Consider the following 18,916-nt stretch of genomic DNA (forward strand, 5'->3'; position numbering starts at 1 on the left):
CTGCTGGGGACTTGCTGACAGAGCAAAGTAATGGCGAAGCTGACACCAGAAAAGCTAGCCCCCTTGGTTTGGGTTGATTTCCTCGTTCTTTTTCTTTATCATGATACAGCAGAGGGAAAAAAAGAAAAGAGAATGATGTTACACAGATAACATTTTAGAAATAAAGTGTTCATCTTATTACTATTTTGATTATACAATCCATGTGTAAAACAATCGCACATATCTTCCAAGTCAGATTTCAGCCAGGCAAAACTCTTTTGGGAAACATGTGTTCGTATAACTGCAAAATAAAAGTGAGGCCGCAAACAGCTAACGAGAACAGCTAAAAACCTAAAAAAACCCTACAAAATTGGCTGTCATGACTCATGACTCATCCCCATTAACGATCGAGCATCAGCAGCCTAAGAGTTCCAATATGCATCAAAGAGAGAGTGCAATACGTCTATAGACTGCTTGAAAAGTCTGTCCCCCATTCCTAGCAACCTTTTTCCCTTCTTCAGTTGCTGTACACAAGAGTTTCACGGCTGGATCTGCTTGAAGTCCCTCCTCTGTGAGGGCTTCAAACATGGGGTGATTATCCAAACAAGTCTTCATCCACTCTCCAAGTTCTTCCACATCTGTAATCGTATAGATAATTCCACCAACCTCAAGAACATATGCATACTCATCAAGCAAATGTGGACTGATCACTCGTCTACGATGATTCTTCTCTTTGAAATGAGGATCAGGAAACAGGAAAAACATTTTTGTAAGCTGCCCCTTCTCAAAGTAATTGGGAATGTACTTCATCGAATTGGTGCGAACTACGGAGACATTTTGATATTGACCAGGATTTGTTGTCCTCAATGCTAAAATCCTTTCCTTAACATACTCTGCAACCTTATCCCTAAGCTCCATCCCAATCATCAAGGTCTCTGGAAAAAGTGTTGAAAGACTAACAAGAAGCCCCCCAAAACCACAACCAATATCAGCAAACTGAACCTTTTTTATACAGCCAACTTCACAAGACAAGGAAAAGAATTGAGGGTAATGAAGCGAGAAGTCAACATGACTAGGAGAAATCGGAACAGGGAAATGCGAATCACTCAATGGATTGCTATGTGCTCTTGCTCGATAAAAACGCTTCCTAGGCAAGCCAGTTGACTTACTGATTGTAGGTTTTGCTTCGTTTTCTAACATTTCTGTCTATCTCCACCTACTGCATAAACAATAACAAACAGAATTCTCAACCACAAATTAAAGAAGCTTGAATTTAATCCACTGTCAAAATGTCCATCGTCATAGTAAAGCATTATCATTCCTTTGATGAATAAAAACCTAAAAGGAGGTGCCAATCATTAAAAAGCTCACAAATTCCCCAAAATATTAAAACTAAGAACCAAATTAAATCTCAATATCTTACTAATCATAATGTACAAACATAAATCATCATTACTCAACATACAAGCAATATAGATGTTTCTGTTCTTTTTTCTTTTTCGTTCCTTTCATTACAGCAACAGAAACAGAGTGGTGTAAGAGAAGAAAAGAAAGAGATGATACCTGAAAGTCACAAAGCTAATGTTGTCTGATTGCTTTCAAAACCTCTAGCAAATCGAATAAACTAAACCAGAAGGATAAGGGAACAAATTCAAATTAGGGTTTCCAGTGTTTGCTTCTTGCAATGGGCTCTAATTGAAAACTAGAGGAAGGTCATTCATTGGCCCATTTATTCTTAGGTATCTTTAATGGGCTAAGATAAGGTTTTGATTTACGGCCCAATTAAGTATTAGGCCTATAAACATCTCCAAAGCCCAAACTACAGAAGCATTTATCGAGTTTCTCTAAGGAGGCTAATTACCTTATATATATATATATTCATTCTAGCCAGCCTTCTCAATCTATACTGATTAATCAATTTTATTATTTGAAGGAAAATTATATGCATCAATCAATAAGATTAATTATAAGCCATGGATAATATTTATTTAATTAGTAAAATAAAGCAATTTTCTCAGCTCTCGTAGCTAGCTTGCTGAAAAGAAATACCTATGGCTTCATTCTTGGATAATTCAAGGGGAGGTGCTCAAGCAACCCTAGCTAGCTAGGAGTCCTTCAACTCCTTCAGAATTATCCCTGCACTATTTCTCACTCCAAAATCTACAAGAAACACATGCACCTGGACTCTTAGAACCTGACATGATCTGAGCATACATCTCCTTATCGGATAACTTCTTCAATACTGACATGCAACTACCTTTTTGAATATTTTGCACCCTCGTTGGAAACAAAATTATCTCTCCTTGATTAATTCTTTTCTTGGAACGTAAACACACGCATGGTTGTATATTCGTTTATAAAAGTTGCTTAATCACCGTATTTCTTGCAAAAACACGCCGGAAAAGACGTCACGACGAGATCAATTAGCAATATTCTTTTATTATTTCGAAGTGTTTGACAAGTAGCATACCAAGGATGAATCTACAACCACATTAGGGTTTTTATTGTTCTAGAGAGTCTTCACGACAAGTGCATGTCAACCACTCTACCATTAAATCTACGAATTTGTCCTGAAGAGATACAAACATGTTTGGCAACGATGGTGAAGACAGAGACGTAAAAATAAATATATTTTTAAAATAATATTAAAATTAATCTTTATTGAAAAAGGAAGGACATGGAAACATGTTCTTTCTATCTCAACCATCATTACTATTTTATTTTCATTTTTTTTTGTTATAAAACAATAATCAAACATTATTTTACAGTCGGAAGCAACCAAATGGTAATGCTAATTTCCTCCTCCTTTCCTCTCAAACAAACACGAAATCTTTAATTATAATTCACAATAACAAAATGATTTTGAGTTTGGCTTCAAGTGATCCTATTAATTTAGGATGACTCATGTCTTCAAATGAATGTAAGAAGACTCTCTAACGAAAAATCCAATTGTCGGCCAAATAACTAAACATAGAGTTGGACGCTAATTGCATTCACTTTAATATATACAGTGGTTAACCGTTAAATGATCCCAAAAATATTTTATTTCTTAGCCCTTTCTTTTTATTAAATCAAATTAAGATGCATATAGTTTTTGCTTACATAAACTACCATTTGTGGAGACTTTCAGTAGCATTAGAAAATAGAGGAGGGGAGCTGTAATTAATTAGAAGTGGAAAACAAGTAGCCTCGCAATCTTCAATCTACGCCTAGCTGCTACGTTGTGATCTTGCTATCTGGTTATACCGACAGAGATCTAACAAAATATAGTTCATGTTTGATCTTGATTTGCTATATATAATAACAAAATCAAAAGAAATTAACTCCATATGTGAACACAACTCCTTGATCATGGCAAGAAAGTATCTAACCTATTGGTTCTTGGCTCAACAGAATTCACTCAATCCAGCACGAAATGAGTGAAAATTTATTCATGGGAGGAGTATGCCCTAGTAGTAGTATTTTCCAAGTAGGTCTGCAATATAACTTCATGCTAATTAACCTGTCAAGTTAATCATATCTCCCTTGAAAAATGGACTGTTAGGATAATGACTAATGCAAAACCGGCCATGCATGCACAGGAGATGCCAATCCTTAAGCTTCCTCTCGTCTCTTTCTATGGTGTTGCTAGGTTGCCTTTTATCGTTGTATTTTTCACAATGCTGAACAATTCGAGGATCAATCATCAAGCATATGCACCATTCAATCATGATTAATTCTCCTCTTGATCTCCTAATTAGTTCATGAAAAGTTGATTGTTTGTGAGGATTAGGTGGTTCGGAAGCAAGATTGATCAAGACCTTATTGAAATTATATAGTTGAAGTATAGAGTAAGTAAACAAAAGATCGTGATAGGTGTCTGCTGCTAAGATAGATCAATTTCCATAAGACAAAGAGCTCAATAATTCAAAGTTAATCAAGCCCTCTCAATCTTTCCAAAATCATAACTAACCCACCTTTATAATCAGTGAATTACAATATATTATCATAACAAGTCTCCGACAAGCTACACAATAACTCGTAATTAAGGTGAATGGATTGCTTAGGGACTCAATTAGTTATTTAACCTACTTTGTTAGAAAATTTGAGAAATTAATGTCATCGACATAGATATCATGAGGTGCAAGAGTATATTAAACTGATTAAAACTATGAATTTGTTTTTCTTGGTTAAGCCTAAGATTTTATTTAAAGAGAAATTAAGGATTTTAGTAACACTTCTAACACGTGAATGTTGATGAAAAGAACAGTAAACCAAAATATTCCGTCTGAGGAAGGCCAGGCAGTGGCATCTAGATCATTAATTGACAAATAAAGCATGATTTAAAGTAAATATATATGCAGTCATGTATATTTGATTGATTAAGAATAAAGTGTTGATATATAAGATTCAAAATAGTCTGAAACTAGCAAACTTTGCAGGAATTTTCCTGCCTGTATAAGAGGTAATGGCGAGAAAGGTTTTAGTTTCTATATTTTCTAGTTTTTTTTCCTGATTAATTTATCATTAAAAGAACATATATTAAACTCGGTCCGATAGATCTACTTGAAATCCTATAAATGACTTGTCTCCTAATTAATTGAAACGGATGTCTAATAAATCAATCAACCTAGAGTTTATCTAATTAATTGACTTAATTAATCAAAATATGATTTATTATCTTTTAAAGAAAAAAAATCAAAATGAGCGTGTTTTAACTTTGAAAAAACTGAAAACAAACTTGTTTTGATTCATCGCGACTCATGCCTTGGGTACGAGCCGGATTTCATTACTATGACTGAGATACCCAAGAGAAAACTGAGCATTAATCATTCAGCTTTCTTTCTTTTATTATGTATAAACTGGTGAAGCCCAAAGGTTTTTTTAAAAAATTATTTATTATTATTTGATGAATGAAGTGCCTGGTGTGAATTTATGGTCGTACAAGAAAGTACCAAAACGAAGACCTTCCACACAAAGAAGCATTTTCATGAAGAAAGTACAAAAGCGTAGTAGTGCTCAAGCTAGTCATTTTCTCTCTTTGGCTTCCAAGATTTCCCATCACTTCTCATATTTTCTTTCCCTCGAATTCAAGGGCATCATGTTTTTAAATCATGGGCTAGAGATATGGTTTCTGCCTTGGCCAGCTATGCCAGCTAGTCGTTTTCTCTTTTACCTATCATGGAGAAATGCAAATATTGACTGAAATATAGGAATTTGGTGTGCCTTCTTTTACCCTTGAAACACGTACATTACTATAAATCTATGGAGAAGCAAACCCTAAACTAATGGACTAAGCTGAAATGAAACCCTAGCTAACATGGACTAATCAATGAATGAAGTGCACAAATTAGGAGGAGCCGCCTGTGTTCTTGTTTTTTTGACTCTTTCTACCTCTTACTGTTCTCTGCCATTGGAACCAAGACCGGAGCAGTCATGGCTTGCTGATGTGGAAGAAACCTATTGGTTATTAGGCATATGGATTCAAGTAAGGGCCCCACGACCACGTGGCTTGTTGGGATGTTGTTTTTGCCCCAGTGGAAATGGGGGTTTACGTGCATCAGTGGACAATATAGTGCATGATTGCAACTTCGTCCTACTTGCATGTCAAAATCTTCATCTTAAACTATACTATATTTGTATTTTTATAATGATAATTTATTCAAATCAGCACCGATAAATGCAGGGTAGAGGTATAGCCAACCAATCGATGCGGTTGTTGGTCTATAAAAACCCTTACATATTTGAAAAATATAGATTTAAATTATGATCTAATAAATTTTTGTTTTCAAATAATGAAACATATATTTTTATAGATTTATTATATTTATCACTCTATATTTATCGCTATTAATTTGTTACAGCATGGTATTATTTTAGGTCATGTTGTTTTAATTTAGTTGCATAACATATTGGCAGCTAAATATAATATAATATATAGTATCTTAAACAAGGATTTCTTCTATGACTTTCCATCTTATTAAAATCATTCCTATACCACCTTGTATGTGAAGACCCATAGTAGTTGAGAGCTTCATAGACACACACCTTCATATCTTTTCTTGATTTCAGAGCTTAAATTCCCAGCTGATTTCGTGTGCATGGTAAGCAAGAAAAGGTTTAACTTTTGTGTACTACTTTTGTTGTCTAGAGTCTCTCAAGTTATCCATATTTTATCAAAAACTAATGATGTTGATCATATGAGAAATATCGAAACCTAGCTAACCGAAGAATCTTGTCTTGTATCCATGCAAGTAAGCTACTAGTTAGCTATCAAAAATTTTGTTCCAAACAATTTTTTCATTTCTTGGATCATCTTTCCTGTTACTTGGGAAGATATATGATCCTTTGTACGTAACACATAAGAGCTTATATGTTTTTTTTTTTCAAATTTTATGGTTATAGGGTTTTGGAAATTTTGATCATTTCATCCATGTCGTTTCGATGTAGTACAGAATCCTATAAGTGATAAAGGGAAGAAACAAATTGGGAAGGAGAAGGACATGGAAGGAGATGCAAAGGAGGAGACTTTGCCACCGGGATTTCGGTTTCACCCGACAGATGAAGAGCTCATAACTTACTATCTTCAAAACAAGATTTCAGATGCAGATTTCTCATGTAGAGCCATCGGTGATGTAGATCTCAACAAGTGCGAACCATGGGATCTTCCAGGTAGTTTTGACTTGAGATCTAGTTGCTAGAGCGTTCGTGAAAATCAGCTTGAAATTGGCTTGATCCATCAATTTGTTTTCCAACTTATCAAGCAGAGAACCTTCAAGAAGAAAATGTTTGATTTGTCAAAATCCATACTATTTATCCATTCAAACCATGATGGCCTGATGATTTTTTTTCCTTTCACTCATCACTTAAGAGTTAGGGTTTGCAACACGATTTAGGGTTTTCAAATGGCTTATGATACAATTTTCACAAGAGTGTTGACATAAATAACCATATTCAATTTTTTGTTCTACCTTTGGGATCATAGATCTATCTTCTTATACAGTAATACATCTCTTCTCTTGTTTCTCTTAATTTCTCACCAAACATAAGCAAATTCCTTAATGTATAATCTTTGAGTAGGTCCTTGATTGTTTCAATTTGTTGGCTCTTAATCAGGAAAAGCAAAAATGGGAGAAAAGGAGTGGTATTTCTTCAGTCTTAGAGATCGAAAATATCCAACTGGTGTGAGAACAAACCGGGCAACAAATACCGGATACTGGAAGACTACCGGAAAAGATAAGGAGATCTTCAACAGTGTCACGTCACAGCTAGTTGGGATGAAGAAGACGTTGGTTTTCTACAGAGGGAGAGCTCCCAGGGGAGAGAAAACCAATTGGGTCATGCATGAATATCGTGTCCACGCTAAAGCTGCCTTTAGAACTTCCAAGGTATGTATCTGTTTCTGTTCATTATATTGTGAAGAATATGAAACCCTACATGATATCTATTCATGGAAAATATAGAAATCATACATGTTTTTTGAAAACTTTCTCCAAGGAAAATAATCTTTCTAAGAAAATGCATGAAAAATAGTTGGTTTTGTCTTGTTAACATTTTTACATGTTTTTTACTGGCCATTAATTTCCCAAGGATCTTCTTAGAAATTAATTAATGACTGCTACAGGGCGAGCTGAGCTCTTTCTTCACCTTTCTATTAAGGGAATATGATTAAGTATGGTAGCGTTGAAGATAAATCTCGTCTTTAAGATATATATTTTTTGCATAATAATGAAGTTTTTGGCTCTTTGATTTTCCATTAATTAGTCATTTCATAGCTCTAGAGAAATCACCTTGTAAACGAAATAGATTCTGGCTGGTTACTAACTGTTACTCTGTTAGGGAACAAAGCAATATAAGATATTAAGATATGAACACTCATTTGTGATTTAAAAGTTTTGGAAAGAATTTAAACTCGGTTATTATATATTTAAATTAAGTTTAATTAATTATGGATGACAATTTGACATTACCATAAGATGGATACTAAAGCCGACTCATAAATTCAATAATATTTTTGTTTTATGTTGAATAATAAATAGTACTTGGATATCATAAATTCAATAAATATGATTTAGATATTAAAAAAAATATTATCTGATAAATAATAAATATAGTATAACTATAGAAGAATTTCAATTGAGTATATTAAATATACTCTCTTAAATCTAACAGCCTCAATTCTAAATAATAATAATAATTTAAGTACTCAGCCTCAATTCTAAATAATAATAATAATAATTTAAGTATGTAGAAAAGTAGTTTTAATAGCTTCAATTATCGATAATAATTTTTTTTGACAAAAAGAAATATCCTCAAACCAATTTTCATATCAACTGAGAGTCATCGAACAATCTTTAATTCCTAAATTTTGATATATTTTAAAAAATTTAATAAATATTTTTAAATGTTAACCCTAGGTTAATTTAACCTGTGAAATGAAAGGAAAGGAGACACAGCTTCTTAATCATCAAGTCAACTTCCTGGAGTAAAGAAAAAATAATACTAATTCAAGCATGTAGAAAAGTGCAATTAATAAACCAAAGGATATTTTATACTAATTCAAGCATGTAGAAAAGTGCATTTAATAAACCAAAGGATATTTTTTTTAACAGCAAAGTACTAAAGGATGGGTGATTTGATTTAAATTTAAGATAATTAGTCTCTATGCTACTTATACTAAAGGAAAAATTCCATGGGGTGCACAAAATCTACTATTTGAACATTTCTAGAGAAAAAAAAACCTTTTATTTGAACAAAAAGAAAAACTGAAAAAACGATTAAGATATATTGTCCTCTTTGATTTGATCATGAGTGAAAAGAGGAATCACATCTTGTCACTATAGCTAGGACAGAAATTAATATCAGAAGGCAAAAGGAAAATATTTTCATTTATTGTTCCCAAAATATATATTATTAGCATATATACCTATACATGCTGTCTGTGGATCCAGCAGGATGAATGGGTGGTTTGCCGCATCTTCCAAAAGAGTGCAGGAGCCAAGAAATATCCATCAAACCAATCAAGAGCAGGAAATCCCTTATACAACCTCGAAATAGGACCAAGTGTTATGCCTTCACAGATGATGCAAGCTGCAGACAACTTCCAGCTCCCCATTGGAAGAAACTACATGATGAGTAATGCAGAACTTCAGGCAGAGCTTGCAAGGGTTTTCAGGGCTGGTGGTTCAACTGGTATTAATCTACCAATGCAATCCCCATTGACTAATTCTTACTCCGTTGGAGGAGGAGCAGGAGGATGCTTTACTGTATCAGGGTTGAACTTGAATCTTGGAGGGGCTACATCACAACCGGCTCTGCGACCAATGCCACCTCCGGTTATGAATCAACAAGATGTGACACCCTCCATGATGACTAGTACTAGTTCTTATGCTGTAGAGCAGGCCGCTTATGGTGCAGAAATGAACAATGCAAACGGGCCTAGCAACAGATTCATGGGCATGCAACAGTGCATGGATTTGGAGAACTACTGGCCAGCATATTGAGATCAGATAGAGAGGAAGTATTCAGATGATCATATGCAAATTGGACAAGTTTGTTAAGTAGCTAGTATGCAATAGATTAAGGCTTAAGAATGTTTCAGTTCCCAACATTTATGTTCATTGTCTAAGCACGGGTATTAAGAAGAGAAAAATGCCCAGCAACTTGGAGTCGTGATATTTTGATATTTTTACATAGGAATTGAACTCGCTGTAATGCATCTTCGTTTTCTATATATCCCCTCTTTGAGTTTTTAAATATTGTTAGTCATCGACAGGCTGAACGGTGAAAGTGAGCTCTTATTAGAGCATACACCCAAAGGAAAAGATGAAAAACATGGTTATCGGAACAACGAAAGATCATAACTAAGCAGCAACACAATATCGGAAGCCATAGACGATCAACTGCGCATAGACGATCATGCTAGCAGAAACAAAGAATATAAGGGTGGGCCTTTCAGTAGATGACTGCATCTAAAAAGCGAGCACAAAACAAACAATAAGGCCAACAAACGACCATCCTTGCGGTCTGGTGAATGAAGCGCCTGACAAAGCTGAAGGCTGATCCTACAAAAACAAATATACAAGTAAACATAGAGGCTTGAAGGGGAGGTAGGAGTACTGCAAAACTCCACATCAAAACTGTATACCAATTCCTGGCCCCGCGTGTATATCAATACAAATACGTAAATCCAGATTCACACCAGTAATTAAGGGTGTTCAAAGATATCATGATAATATAGACGACGGTAGTGTTTGCATTATCCTATTCGATCCAGCTCATTAAATTTAGATATAATAATTATAGATTAAAGTAGATAAATCATTTAAAAAATAAATATCATGAGTTAGATAATGAGTTAGTATTTTTAAAACTCAGACAACTCAATCCAAACAATATACCTCTTTATTCTTTTCTTGTTTTTGTTATATTTTGTAACTTTTTTTATAATTAATTCTTTTATTTTAGTCGATTAATTTAACTAATATATTAAATCTAAATTATTTGTTACAACTCACAACATGACCATATAAACCTAACAATGAATATTTGTGATATCTATTAAAAAAAAAAAACAATTCAGCCCTTCCTAATATATCTAACTGCTCATGTCCAAAGAAATTTGAATGAATTAAATTTGTAAAATATTATAAATTAAATTGGATACAATAATTAACCAAAACCTAACCCAACTATATTCTTGAACACTCCAGCTATATCCTTGACCACTCTTGCTTGCTAGAGTAGCTAGCTAGGTTCCTCATGGGGCATTTGACCATATAGAAAGTTAGAAGTTAGAACCAAGAAGAATCAGCCTTGTTCTTTTGGCGTTTTACCTTTACTCTGCCCCTCCCCATGCCCCTTGCCCCTTTACAAGAAGATAGCTAAAAGCAACAAGGGGTGCTCTACCTCCAAGGTATCTGGAACTCGAACCTTGTAAATGAAAAACAAAAAACTTAAACTAGGCTGCAAACTCTGGGTCAATCATTGCTCATAAAACCGAAATATCCATGGGCCGGTCAATAAAAATGTAACAAAGGCAGCAAGAGTTGCTCTAAGCGGGTGGCCAACCCATCTTTGAATTTAACTTCTTTGCATACCAGTGGCCGACGAACCCCACTCATAGGGCAAGGGCCATTGCAGATGGCCCCAAGTTATAGCAGTGCAGGCGGTATAAGACCACAGATGTATAAGCCCACCTATCTCTTCAAAATTATGTCCTTATAATTAATTTTTTATTTGTTAAAAAATATTTTATAAAAAAAATAAATTATTTTATAATATTTGATAATATAATAAAAAATAAATTGAAAAACACTTTCCAGTATTCGGTTATATCATAAAAAATAATTTAAAAAATAACTTATTAATATTTTATTTTTTTCAAATTTATTAAAATAATAAGAAACAAATCTTACAAATTAAAAAATTAAATGAGAATGAAATTAAAAATATAATTTCATAAATTATCTAAATAAAATAAATAATAATCAAAATAATAGAATCAAATCTAAAAAATAAAAATATAAAAGATGAAGAAATTAAAATGATAATAATAATAATTAACATTTCATAAATTATTTCAAATAAAATAAGTAATAATAAAAAAATAATAAGATAAATAAAAAAATTTAATAAAAAATAATAAGAAAAAAAAAAACAACTATAAAAATAAGGACCAAAGTTAATATAAAAATTAAATTTTAAGAGATAAAATTAAAAAAAAAATTAAAACAAAATATATATAATAATTAAAATTTAAAAAATTAAATTTAATAAAATCAACAAATAATATAATGTTTTAAATTTTTCACAACTTTTAGAAAATGTTTTTGGCTTAAATTTTAAAAAAATATATATTTTTTAAAAATCAAACCAAATTTTTTTTAACTAAAAAGTATTTTTCATTGACCAACTTTTTTAATAACAAATAAACACAAAAATCTAAAAAATAATTTTTTAAAAAACAAACACAACCTTATACTTTTTGTTCTTTTAAAAATATATTAAAATAATTTTTTTATTTTTTTAAATTATTTTTAATATTAACACATTAAAATAATATCAACACATCAAAATAACTTGAAAACATTAAAAAAATTCATTTCAAACAAAAAAAATCAACATTTTTAAGAAAATAATTAACACCAATCTCGCCCCAAGCACTCCCCGCATGTGCAGAAAGGATTACCAGTAAATGTTCAAACAAATATAGCTGAACAAACATAATTCTAGTAATAAACAAAATGAAAGGGAAGATTTCTGTCATTTCAACTGTAAATTGAGAAGAATAAAAAATAAATTACAACTCTTAGGTCTCTACCAACATGACTCAAAATACATCTAAACTTTTGTAGTGTGAAAGGTTCTAGACATTCTTCACAAAGACTAAAAGGAAAGAAATTGTTGGTGCTGGTGCTCCCTGGATGGAAAATCAGTCCCAAAAGCCCATGCAAAGATCACAAGTCCCATCTGCAGGAAACAAAATTTCTGAATTAAGTCACCATCTCATAGTAGCACAGGATTAAATTCCTGACCAAAAGCATAATTTCTGGCATTTATGGTGGCGCACACGAATTAGACACACAATGTCAATCTTTACAGAAAATTATGACTTGTAATCTACAGTATCGCAGAAAAAAATAAATGTCTGCCGATACTAACTTGCCTCAATCCTCCAAAATTCTAACCTTTGCATTAATTACTCCAAATTATAACCATTCACGTAATGACTCCATCAAGCATATCATGTTAGCGGAGAAGAGGGAAGAGAAATTAACAGCTTTTTTGACAATCATTACTGCAGCTGCAGCAGTATCAATGATTCGTTATATGCACAAAATTGAAGAAGTGGCAAATCTAAGTCCCACGAGAAAATGGAGGGTAGCATCCTAAACACATTGTAGAAGCCTGTAAGTGTACATCCAAACTACCCATCAACTCAATGCCATGCCAAGAATCCAAAAAACTTTTAGCTGTCAGCTAAATGACTCAAGTTGCTCCGAGCCACAGTTAAATTATGGAGAGAAGAAATGTGGAACCATTCCATGTCCCACAGCAGTGCTTATGATGACACGTACCACAATATATTGCAATGGAAAATCCCAGCAATGCACCAAAAAGTCTACTTGTCTTAATGCCCCCGTTTAGCCTTGCGACGAGAGGGATTGGTGTGAGCATTTCTAGCAGGTTTCTTTGCCTTTTGGCTGAAAATTTCAGGTCAACAACATTTAATTAAGCTGTGGATGAAACTTATCAAAAATCCAAGTTACAGCCCAAAAAATTGATAAACTGTAAATGAAAACGAGAAAGACAGAAAATTCAATATCAAAGTGAATAATAGCTAATTAGGACACTGACCAGAAAATGGAAGAACAAGCTCTGGCCAAAATAATGACAGGCAGGGCCAACAAAGCAGAGGCCTGAAACATTGCAAGATGAATACCTTAATTAATATTGAGAAACTGCAGTCATTAAGTTAGTTCGCTGAAAAGTATTCAATAAAAAAAAGGTCAAAATAAATGACCACGAATACATACAATGAACCAGATCAACTCTTTCATTGCAAGTGGTTTTGTGAGCTCATGCTTTTCCAGTGTCTCTTGTACAGTGACTTGCACCTTCACCAAAAAATCAAAGCAAAAGCATGAAGTCATGGTATTTCTCCAAGGCAAGATGTTAAGTCATGGTTCCATGTACATTCCAATAACAATAGCCAAAGAAACCACTTAAAATGATCCATTTGACTAGCAGACTCATAGAAACAATATAGAATCAGGATTCATTCTAATAACAAGCACGCAGTCAACCAGAGCACGGCAACAAACATGAATAAAACAGCACTGAAACCTGATTGTGGTATGTGGTTGCAGATTCTAAAAACTTCCCATATGCATGAACTGCCTCTTTCGTGTAGGGCTTCAAAGCCACTTTAACTTTATCAACATGGGGCTTTGTCATGGTAGCAACCTGATCAATATATGGCTTGCTGAACTTTTTAGCTTCCTGTGATCAAATTTAAACATATTAGATGAAAGATATGATAGTAGATATACAATAAGGGACAATAAAACAGCACACACACCTGAAAGTAAGGATCACCTATTTCTTGTACTCTGATGATGTGTGGAGTGACTGTAGTCTTTGAGGCCTCATAAATTTCAACTGTTTTAGCAGTTAATGATTGCACATGAGGTTTAACTTGTGTAGTAATCACAACCCATTGCTCTTTAATAGCTGGGACCCATTTCTTCATGCAAAAAAAGCAAGCAATTAATAAGTGCACACATCCAGTTTTCTTCATTGCCAATCAGTTAACACCAAAGATTAGCACTCAAGCAACAAATTTAAGATTAGCATTCAAGCAACAAATTTAAGTTACAAACAATAAACAGTGCAGAGCTACTGGTTCACTCAAACTTTTTTCCAAGCCAAATTTCAATTAGTCTACAGAACAACAGAAGATGCTGCTTAAAAATTAATCAGCCTTAAAAAGGATTATCAAGTCAATTGCACTGCTTAAAAATTAATCAGTCTTAAAAGGCTTCTCAAGTCAATTACACAAGGTAAACATGAGACTGCATTGAAAAAATCAGGTCTAAACTCCCAACAATTATTAAATGAGCGGAAAATTGGAAAGCATAGAAAGAGAGCTTACAGTTTTAATTGTTTCCACATGTGGCTCAGCCCACTTTTCAGCTTGGGCTTTTTTCTCCAGGGCCTACAAAGAGTCGAAATTGTATTTTAGTAATATACATCATTGTAAAATGGAGGTGGTTTTTTCAGGAGGTGCTAGCATTTAACCACAGGACCATAACTAAACAGTAAACAGACACCACAAAAAATGGTAAACCACCATCCAACAACCAAAAGATTATACCTTTTGAATTGCCAGTTCCATGGTAGGTTTTCCATGCTCACTCCAACGTGTCTGTGCCAAAGACTGAAAAGAGATGATATTAACACACATGACAAGATACTTTACAAACTACCATACAGGCATCATATCACCTGCCAACGAATCAACTGTACAGCAAGCCAAGGTGGAAGCCATGCCCCGTGAACCTGGTCATAAGACACAGCTATGAATTAGCTCACTCTTTACACCAAATTCAGGTCTCAAATAGATCGTTCTTTGATGAGCCTCTAGCAAACAGTATTAATTTTAAGAACCAATGCATGTACAAAAAAAAAAATTGTCCTATGCAATGAAGAAGGTTCAAGAAGCCAAAGCATGTGATATATATCATATAATGCAAACATACTAGTACAATAATGAACAAAAAAAGCTTCCATATTCAACCTAATCCTTGAAGTTGAATTTGGATTTCCAAATCATCCAATGAACCTAAATGTAGGAATGAAAGACAGAAATTTTTTCCCTTTTGTCAGGGATAAAAGTCGCACAAAGTTCTTGTTGTACAGATGCTATCTTTTCTTATTGAGGCCTTCTGTATTTGCTTGTCTACTGATATTTGCACCTTTTTTTTACATGCTACATTAAAGAACTAAAACCAAAATTGATCACCAATTTAGCAAATTATTGGGTTATCATTCTCGTCAGGATATTACCATGTTGTCACTTCCATGTTCTCTCATGATCTGAGGTGAAATTCAGTAAAAAAATTTCTCATACTTGCCAAAAGCCCTGCTGCTAATTTGAGCAGGGTGTTATCAACATGGGAAAGGCATATAAAACATGAAGAGAACTTTCATAAGTGTAGAGTCTATGCTCCAAAGTTTCAAGGCTTGCAGAGAACATCAAAATCCAAATTCAGACGACATATATGGATTTTCCTTCAGCTACTATATCTAAAATTTCACAGTAGCACAGAGAAAATCCAAGAACTTTCAAAACCAAAAGGACAGCTCGTTCGTCATATGATTTAAACTAGCATTTTCAAATATAACATCTGAAAAGTATGTAAGCACATAAAAGATGGATGAGCATGGCAAACAGATCTATTAATTCATTACCTCCATTAACTCTTTGGCCTTTGAAATGGCCTCAGATTTTGTTTTTATCAGTTCTTCCTAAGAAATAGAGAAAAGGAAATCGCGTATAAGAATCACCATCATCCAGCATTAAGCATGATGCGAGTTTTACATGATAGTATGATACCTCAGCAATTTTAAGAGCACGTTCTGTTTTATGGATTTTGCTTTTCTGCTCCACGTTAATCTTTTCAAGCTATAAAGCAAAGACATTATTTATCACATTACTAACCATCACAAACTATGAAATTGAAGGACAAACTCTGATTATAAATATGAAAAAGAAGTTGGTGCCAAGATGAAAAAAAGAAACAGGCAGTAATATGTTGAAATAAGAGAAAAGTAAGTGTGATACCACAATTAAGAATAGGACTTGAGTAGCTGAAGAAGAGCATATGCATATGCATGCACATGACACTGATGCACACCTTTGGGGATCCATTAGCATATCATATTAAACAGGTGTTAAAGCGAGGTAGGACATTAAAGTCAAAAGACCATTAAAACTCTTCAAAATTGTAAATAAAATGCCTTGTCTGAGAACAGGGAAGGACTAAAGCTGTTTCATCATTCCAAAACTTTATGCATTTCCAGTAACACTGACTATCAAGGAACTTACATCTGCTAGCTTAAAGTTCAATTCACTAATCTTCTTTTCTGCTTCACTTGCTCTGGCTTCCAGGGCCTCGTTTTCCTGTTTTTGTGTTTCTAATTCCTTAGAGAGCTTCACCATCTGCATAGAGAAGTAACAGTTACAAAGGCACCCAAAACTTCTTCCAAAGTCACTAGCTTTGGCTACCCAGTAGAATAATAAACCTGTTTCTCTAGCTCGCCTGCACGAGCATGCGCCTTCCCAACTAGCTCCTGAGCATCAATCTTCCCTTTTTTCTGTTTAGCAACAAAAATAAATTAAATAAAATTAAGAAAAGCCTCGTCATAGCATGCACATTGAAACCTATTTCCATAATGCAAAACGACTAATCCAAAACATCGCATACCTTAAGAGATGAGATTTCACTCTGCAGCGACGCGATGCTATCAACTTTCTCTTGAATAATTGTCTCCTTCTGCGCTATCATGACATCCTTAAGATTCAATTCTTTGGTTTTCTCATCGATATGAGATTCTTCATCCCCCAACAACCACACAGTTAGTAAAAATATTTATTAAAAAAAATTGTTTTAAATCCAGAAAACTAAACATTAATTAATTAATATATCTGGCTTGATTGTTCTAATCCTTGCATTAGTTGTTTATTAATCACCCTGATCACAGACAAACCTGCTATAACCACTCAAAAATTAAGAAAAATTATGCTTTCTATGGAAGATGAGATTCTTTCTTTCATCGATAATATCTAAAACCTAAGATTCAAACTTCAAAATTTCACGAAAGTCTCGGATTCATAAAAAGCAACATTAGAAATAAAAGAACTAACCGAGTGCGTGGATCTTAGACTGGAGTTGATCAAGTTCGATCTTCAACGCGGACAAATCAACGGCAGCAGCCGACTCAGCTGTACTATCATCATCAACATCAGCCCTGACACCGACGGCGGTGAATATTATGGCAAAAACGAAGAGAATTGACAGGAAAGCGAGTTTTGAGGCCGCCATGAACTCAAACTCGCTGAAGGTAACACAGAGAGAGAGAAAAAGAGGATAGACAGTTTAGTTTCGGTTTGTTTGGCTATTATACTGAGCCAGGTTGGAACGTGTTGAGCTAAGAGGAGAGGAGCATAAAAAATATCAATTCAAAGCAATAAACGCGAATGGAGCAGGACCAGAAAGGCTATTTATTAGTTATTTAATTAATTAATTAATTAATTTTCCATTGCTATTTCCACTTTTTCATGTTTGTTGACGGTTGGAGGCTTTGAAAAGGAGTTAGGGTTATTTACACGTGGCTATTGTGAGTTTCGGCCATTTTTACAAGAAGGTACTGTGATCATGATGATTTCTAGAAGTATTTTTAAAAAACAAAAAAAAAGTGTGTGTATATAACTATATATTAAAATAATTTTTTTTATTTTATTTTAATATTAACATATCAAAAATATTAAAAAAATATTAATTTTAAAATATTTTATATTAAATATACTTTAATATTTAACAAAAACACAAAATCAAATAATCTTTTATTGATTTTAAAAAAAACTGAATTATAAGTAAAAATTTTATTTATTTAGAGAAAATAACTAGTCTTTAGTTTTTTTAAATTAGATTATTTTTATTAATTTGATCTTATTTAGGCCTTGAGTCCATGAAATAACTTGTTAAGTTGGGTTTTACTATTAGAATTTTAACTCGGTTCAGATTTATTGGGTAAAAATAATAATAATTTCAAATAAATAATTAATTATATAAAGAAAATACGAGAGGGTTAATTAGGATTATTAGAGATCGTGGTTGAGAATTTGGCAAAAGCAATTGAGTTTTATTGTATGCATTACAGAGAAAAAAAAAACTTAAATTTTTCTAAGATTTAGTTTTTTGTGTTTTAAAAATATTTTTAAAATAAAATAATTTTTTTTTTTACTTCAAATTAATATTTTTTAATATTTTTAAATTATTTTAATATATGAATATTAAAAATAATTTTAATATGTTTTAAAAAAAAAACCATCTCTAAGCTAACGGACAGGTAGTGGTTGTTGAGCAGCGGTATTAAAGTTTTATATGGTAACGTGGCAGAATTTGAATGGAGAGGCACACAGAACTAGGTGGGTAGGTGACACAAAGGCACCGAAGCTAATACTGGGGGAAAGAGGTTTTACGAGCAGAACAGAATTGTTGGCTCGTATTTATTAATGATTTAAAGCATTTTTATCACTGCATTTTTAACTAAAAATGAAAATGAAAAAAATTAATCTCTTCCATTTCTAAATAGTGTTTGCATATAAAGGAAAATGAATGTGAAAATCATTCTGAACACCATGAAAAGCTATTACTGGGCATGAACCCAG

The 18,916-nt window shown here is 33.2% G+C and overlaps 3 protein-coding genes across 10 annotated transcripts; 1 reads left to right on the plus strand and 2 right to left on the minus strand.

Moving 5' to 3' along the window:
• Positions 1–152: 152 nt before the first annotated feature.
• On the minus strand, positions 153–1,673 carry LOC105140063 (tRNA (guanine-N(7)-)-methyltransferase-like). The gene is made up of 2 exons (XM_011046738.1): positions 1,543–1,673; positions 153–1,198 (listed from the first exon to the last, which is right to left on the minus strand). The coding sequence occupies exon 2, from the start codon at positions 1,177–1,179 to the stop codon at positions 421–423; it is 759 nt and encodes a 252-aa protein (XP_011045040.1). The 5' UTR covers positions 1,180–1,198; positions 1,543–1,673; the 3' UTR covers positions 153–420.
• A 4,292-nt stretch (positions 1,674–5,965) lies between these two features.
• On the plus strand, positions 5,966–9,711 carry LOC105140064 (NAC domain-containing protein 100-like). Of its 5 annotated transcripts, none has more exons than XM_011046740.1 (4): positions 5,966–6,062; positions 6,414–6,630; positions 7,075–7,346; positions 8,910–9,711. In XM_011046740.1, exons 1-4 carry the CDS (start codon positions 6,060–6,062, stop codon positions 9,459–9,461), a joined length of 1,044 nt encoding a protein of 347 aa, XP_011045042.1. In that variant the 5' UTR covers positions 5,966–6,059; the 3' UTR covers positions 9,462–9,711. The 5 variants fall into 5 exon arrangements, with proteins under 5 accessions (XP_011045042.1, XP_011045045.1, XP_011045041.1 ...); XM_011046743.1 differs by lacking the exon at positions 5,966–6,062 and adding an exon at positions 6,078–6,212 and having other exon boundaries at positions 6,364–6,630; XM_011046739.1 differs by lacking the exon at positions 5,966–6,062 and adding an exon at positions 6,078–6,212.
• A 2,460-nt stretch (positions 9,712–12,171) lies between these two features.
• Positions 12,172–17,761, minus strand: LOC105140065 (cingulin-like protein 1). 4 transcript variants are annotated; one of them, XR_845116.1, is made up of 15 exons: positions 17,390–17,759; positions 16,950–17,077; positions 16,768–16,839; positions 16,571–16,684; positions 16,079–16,147; positions 15,934–15,990; positions 14,968–15,021; positions 14,837–14,899; positions 14,615–14,677; positions 14,042–14,206; positions 13,807–13,962; positions 13,497–13,577; positions 13,318–13,379; positions 13,038–13,163; positions 12,172–12,429 (listed from the first exon to the last, which is right to left on the minus strand). XR_845116.1 is itself a non-coding variant. In XM_011046745.1 (15 exons), the coding sequence occupies exons 1-14, from the start codon at positions 17,565–17,567 to the stop codon at positions 13,091–13,093; spliced, it is 1,335 nt and encodes a 444-aa protein (XP_011045047.1). In that variant the 5' UTR covers positions 17,568–17,761; the 3' UTR covers positions 12,172–12,429; positions 13,074–13,090. The 4 variants fall into 4 exon arrangements, 1 of the variants encoding a protein (XP_011045047.1); XM_011046745.1 differs by having other exon boundaries at positions 13,074–13,163; positions 17,390–17,761; XR_845117.1 differs by lacking the exon at positions 15,934–15,990 and having other exon boundaries at positions 17,390–17,760.
• Positions 17,762–18,916: the final 1,155 nt, after the last annotated feature.

Source organism: Populus euphratica, unplaced genomic scaffold (assembly GCF_000495115.2).
Source record: "Populus euphratica unplaced genomic scaffold, PopEup_1.0 scaffold100.1, whole genome shotgun sequence".
NCBI classification, from domain to species: Eukaryota; Viridiplantae; Streptophyta; class Magnoliopsida; order Malpighiales; family Salicaceae; genus Populus; species Populus euphratica.

Excerpts from the sequence above, each read along its gene's own strand:
- LOC105140065 (XM_011046745.1), bottom strand. The coding sequence starts at position 17,567 with ATGGCGGCCTCAAAACTCGCTTTCCTGTCAATTCTCTTCGTTTTTGCC. Across the intron at positions 16,840-16,949 it reads GTGAAATCTCATCTCTTAAG|AAAAAAGGGAAGATTGATGC; the intron begins GTATGCGATGTT and ends GTTGCTAAACAG. Across the intron at positions 14,207-14,614 it reads ATGTGGAAACAATTAAAACT|AAATGGGTCCCAGCTATTAA; the intron begins GTAAGCTCTCTT and ends TTTTGCATGAAG.
- LOC105140063 (XM_011046738.1), bottom strand. The coding sequence starts at position 1,179 with ATGTTAGAAAACGAAGCAAAACCTACAATCAGTAAGTCAACTGGCTTG.
- LOC105140064 (XM_011046739.1), top strand. Across the intron at positions 6,631-7,074 it reads CGAACCATGGGATCTTCCAG|GAAAAGCAAAAATGGGAGAA; the intron begins GTAGTTTTGACT and ends GCTCTTAATCAG. Across the intron at positions 7,347-8,909 it reads CTGCCTTTAGAACTTCCAAG|CAGGATGAATGGGTGGTTTG; the intron begins GTATGTATCTGT and ends CTGTGGATCCAG.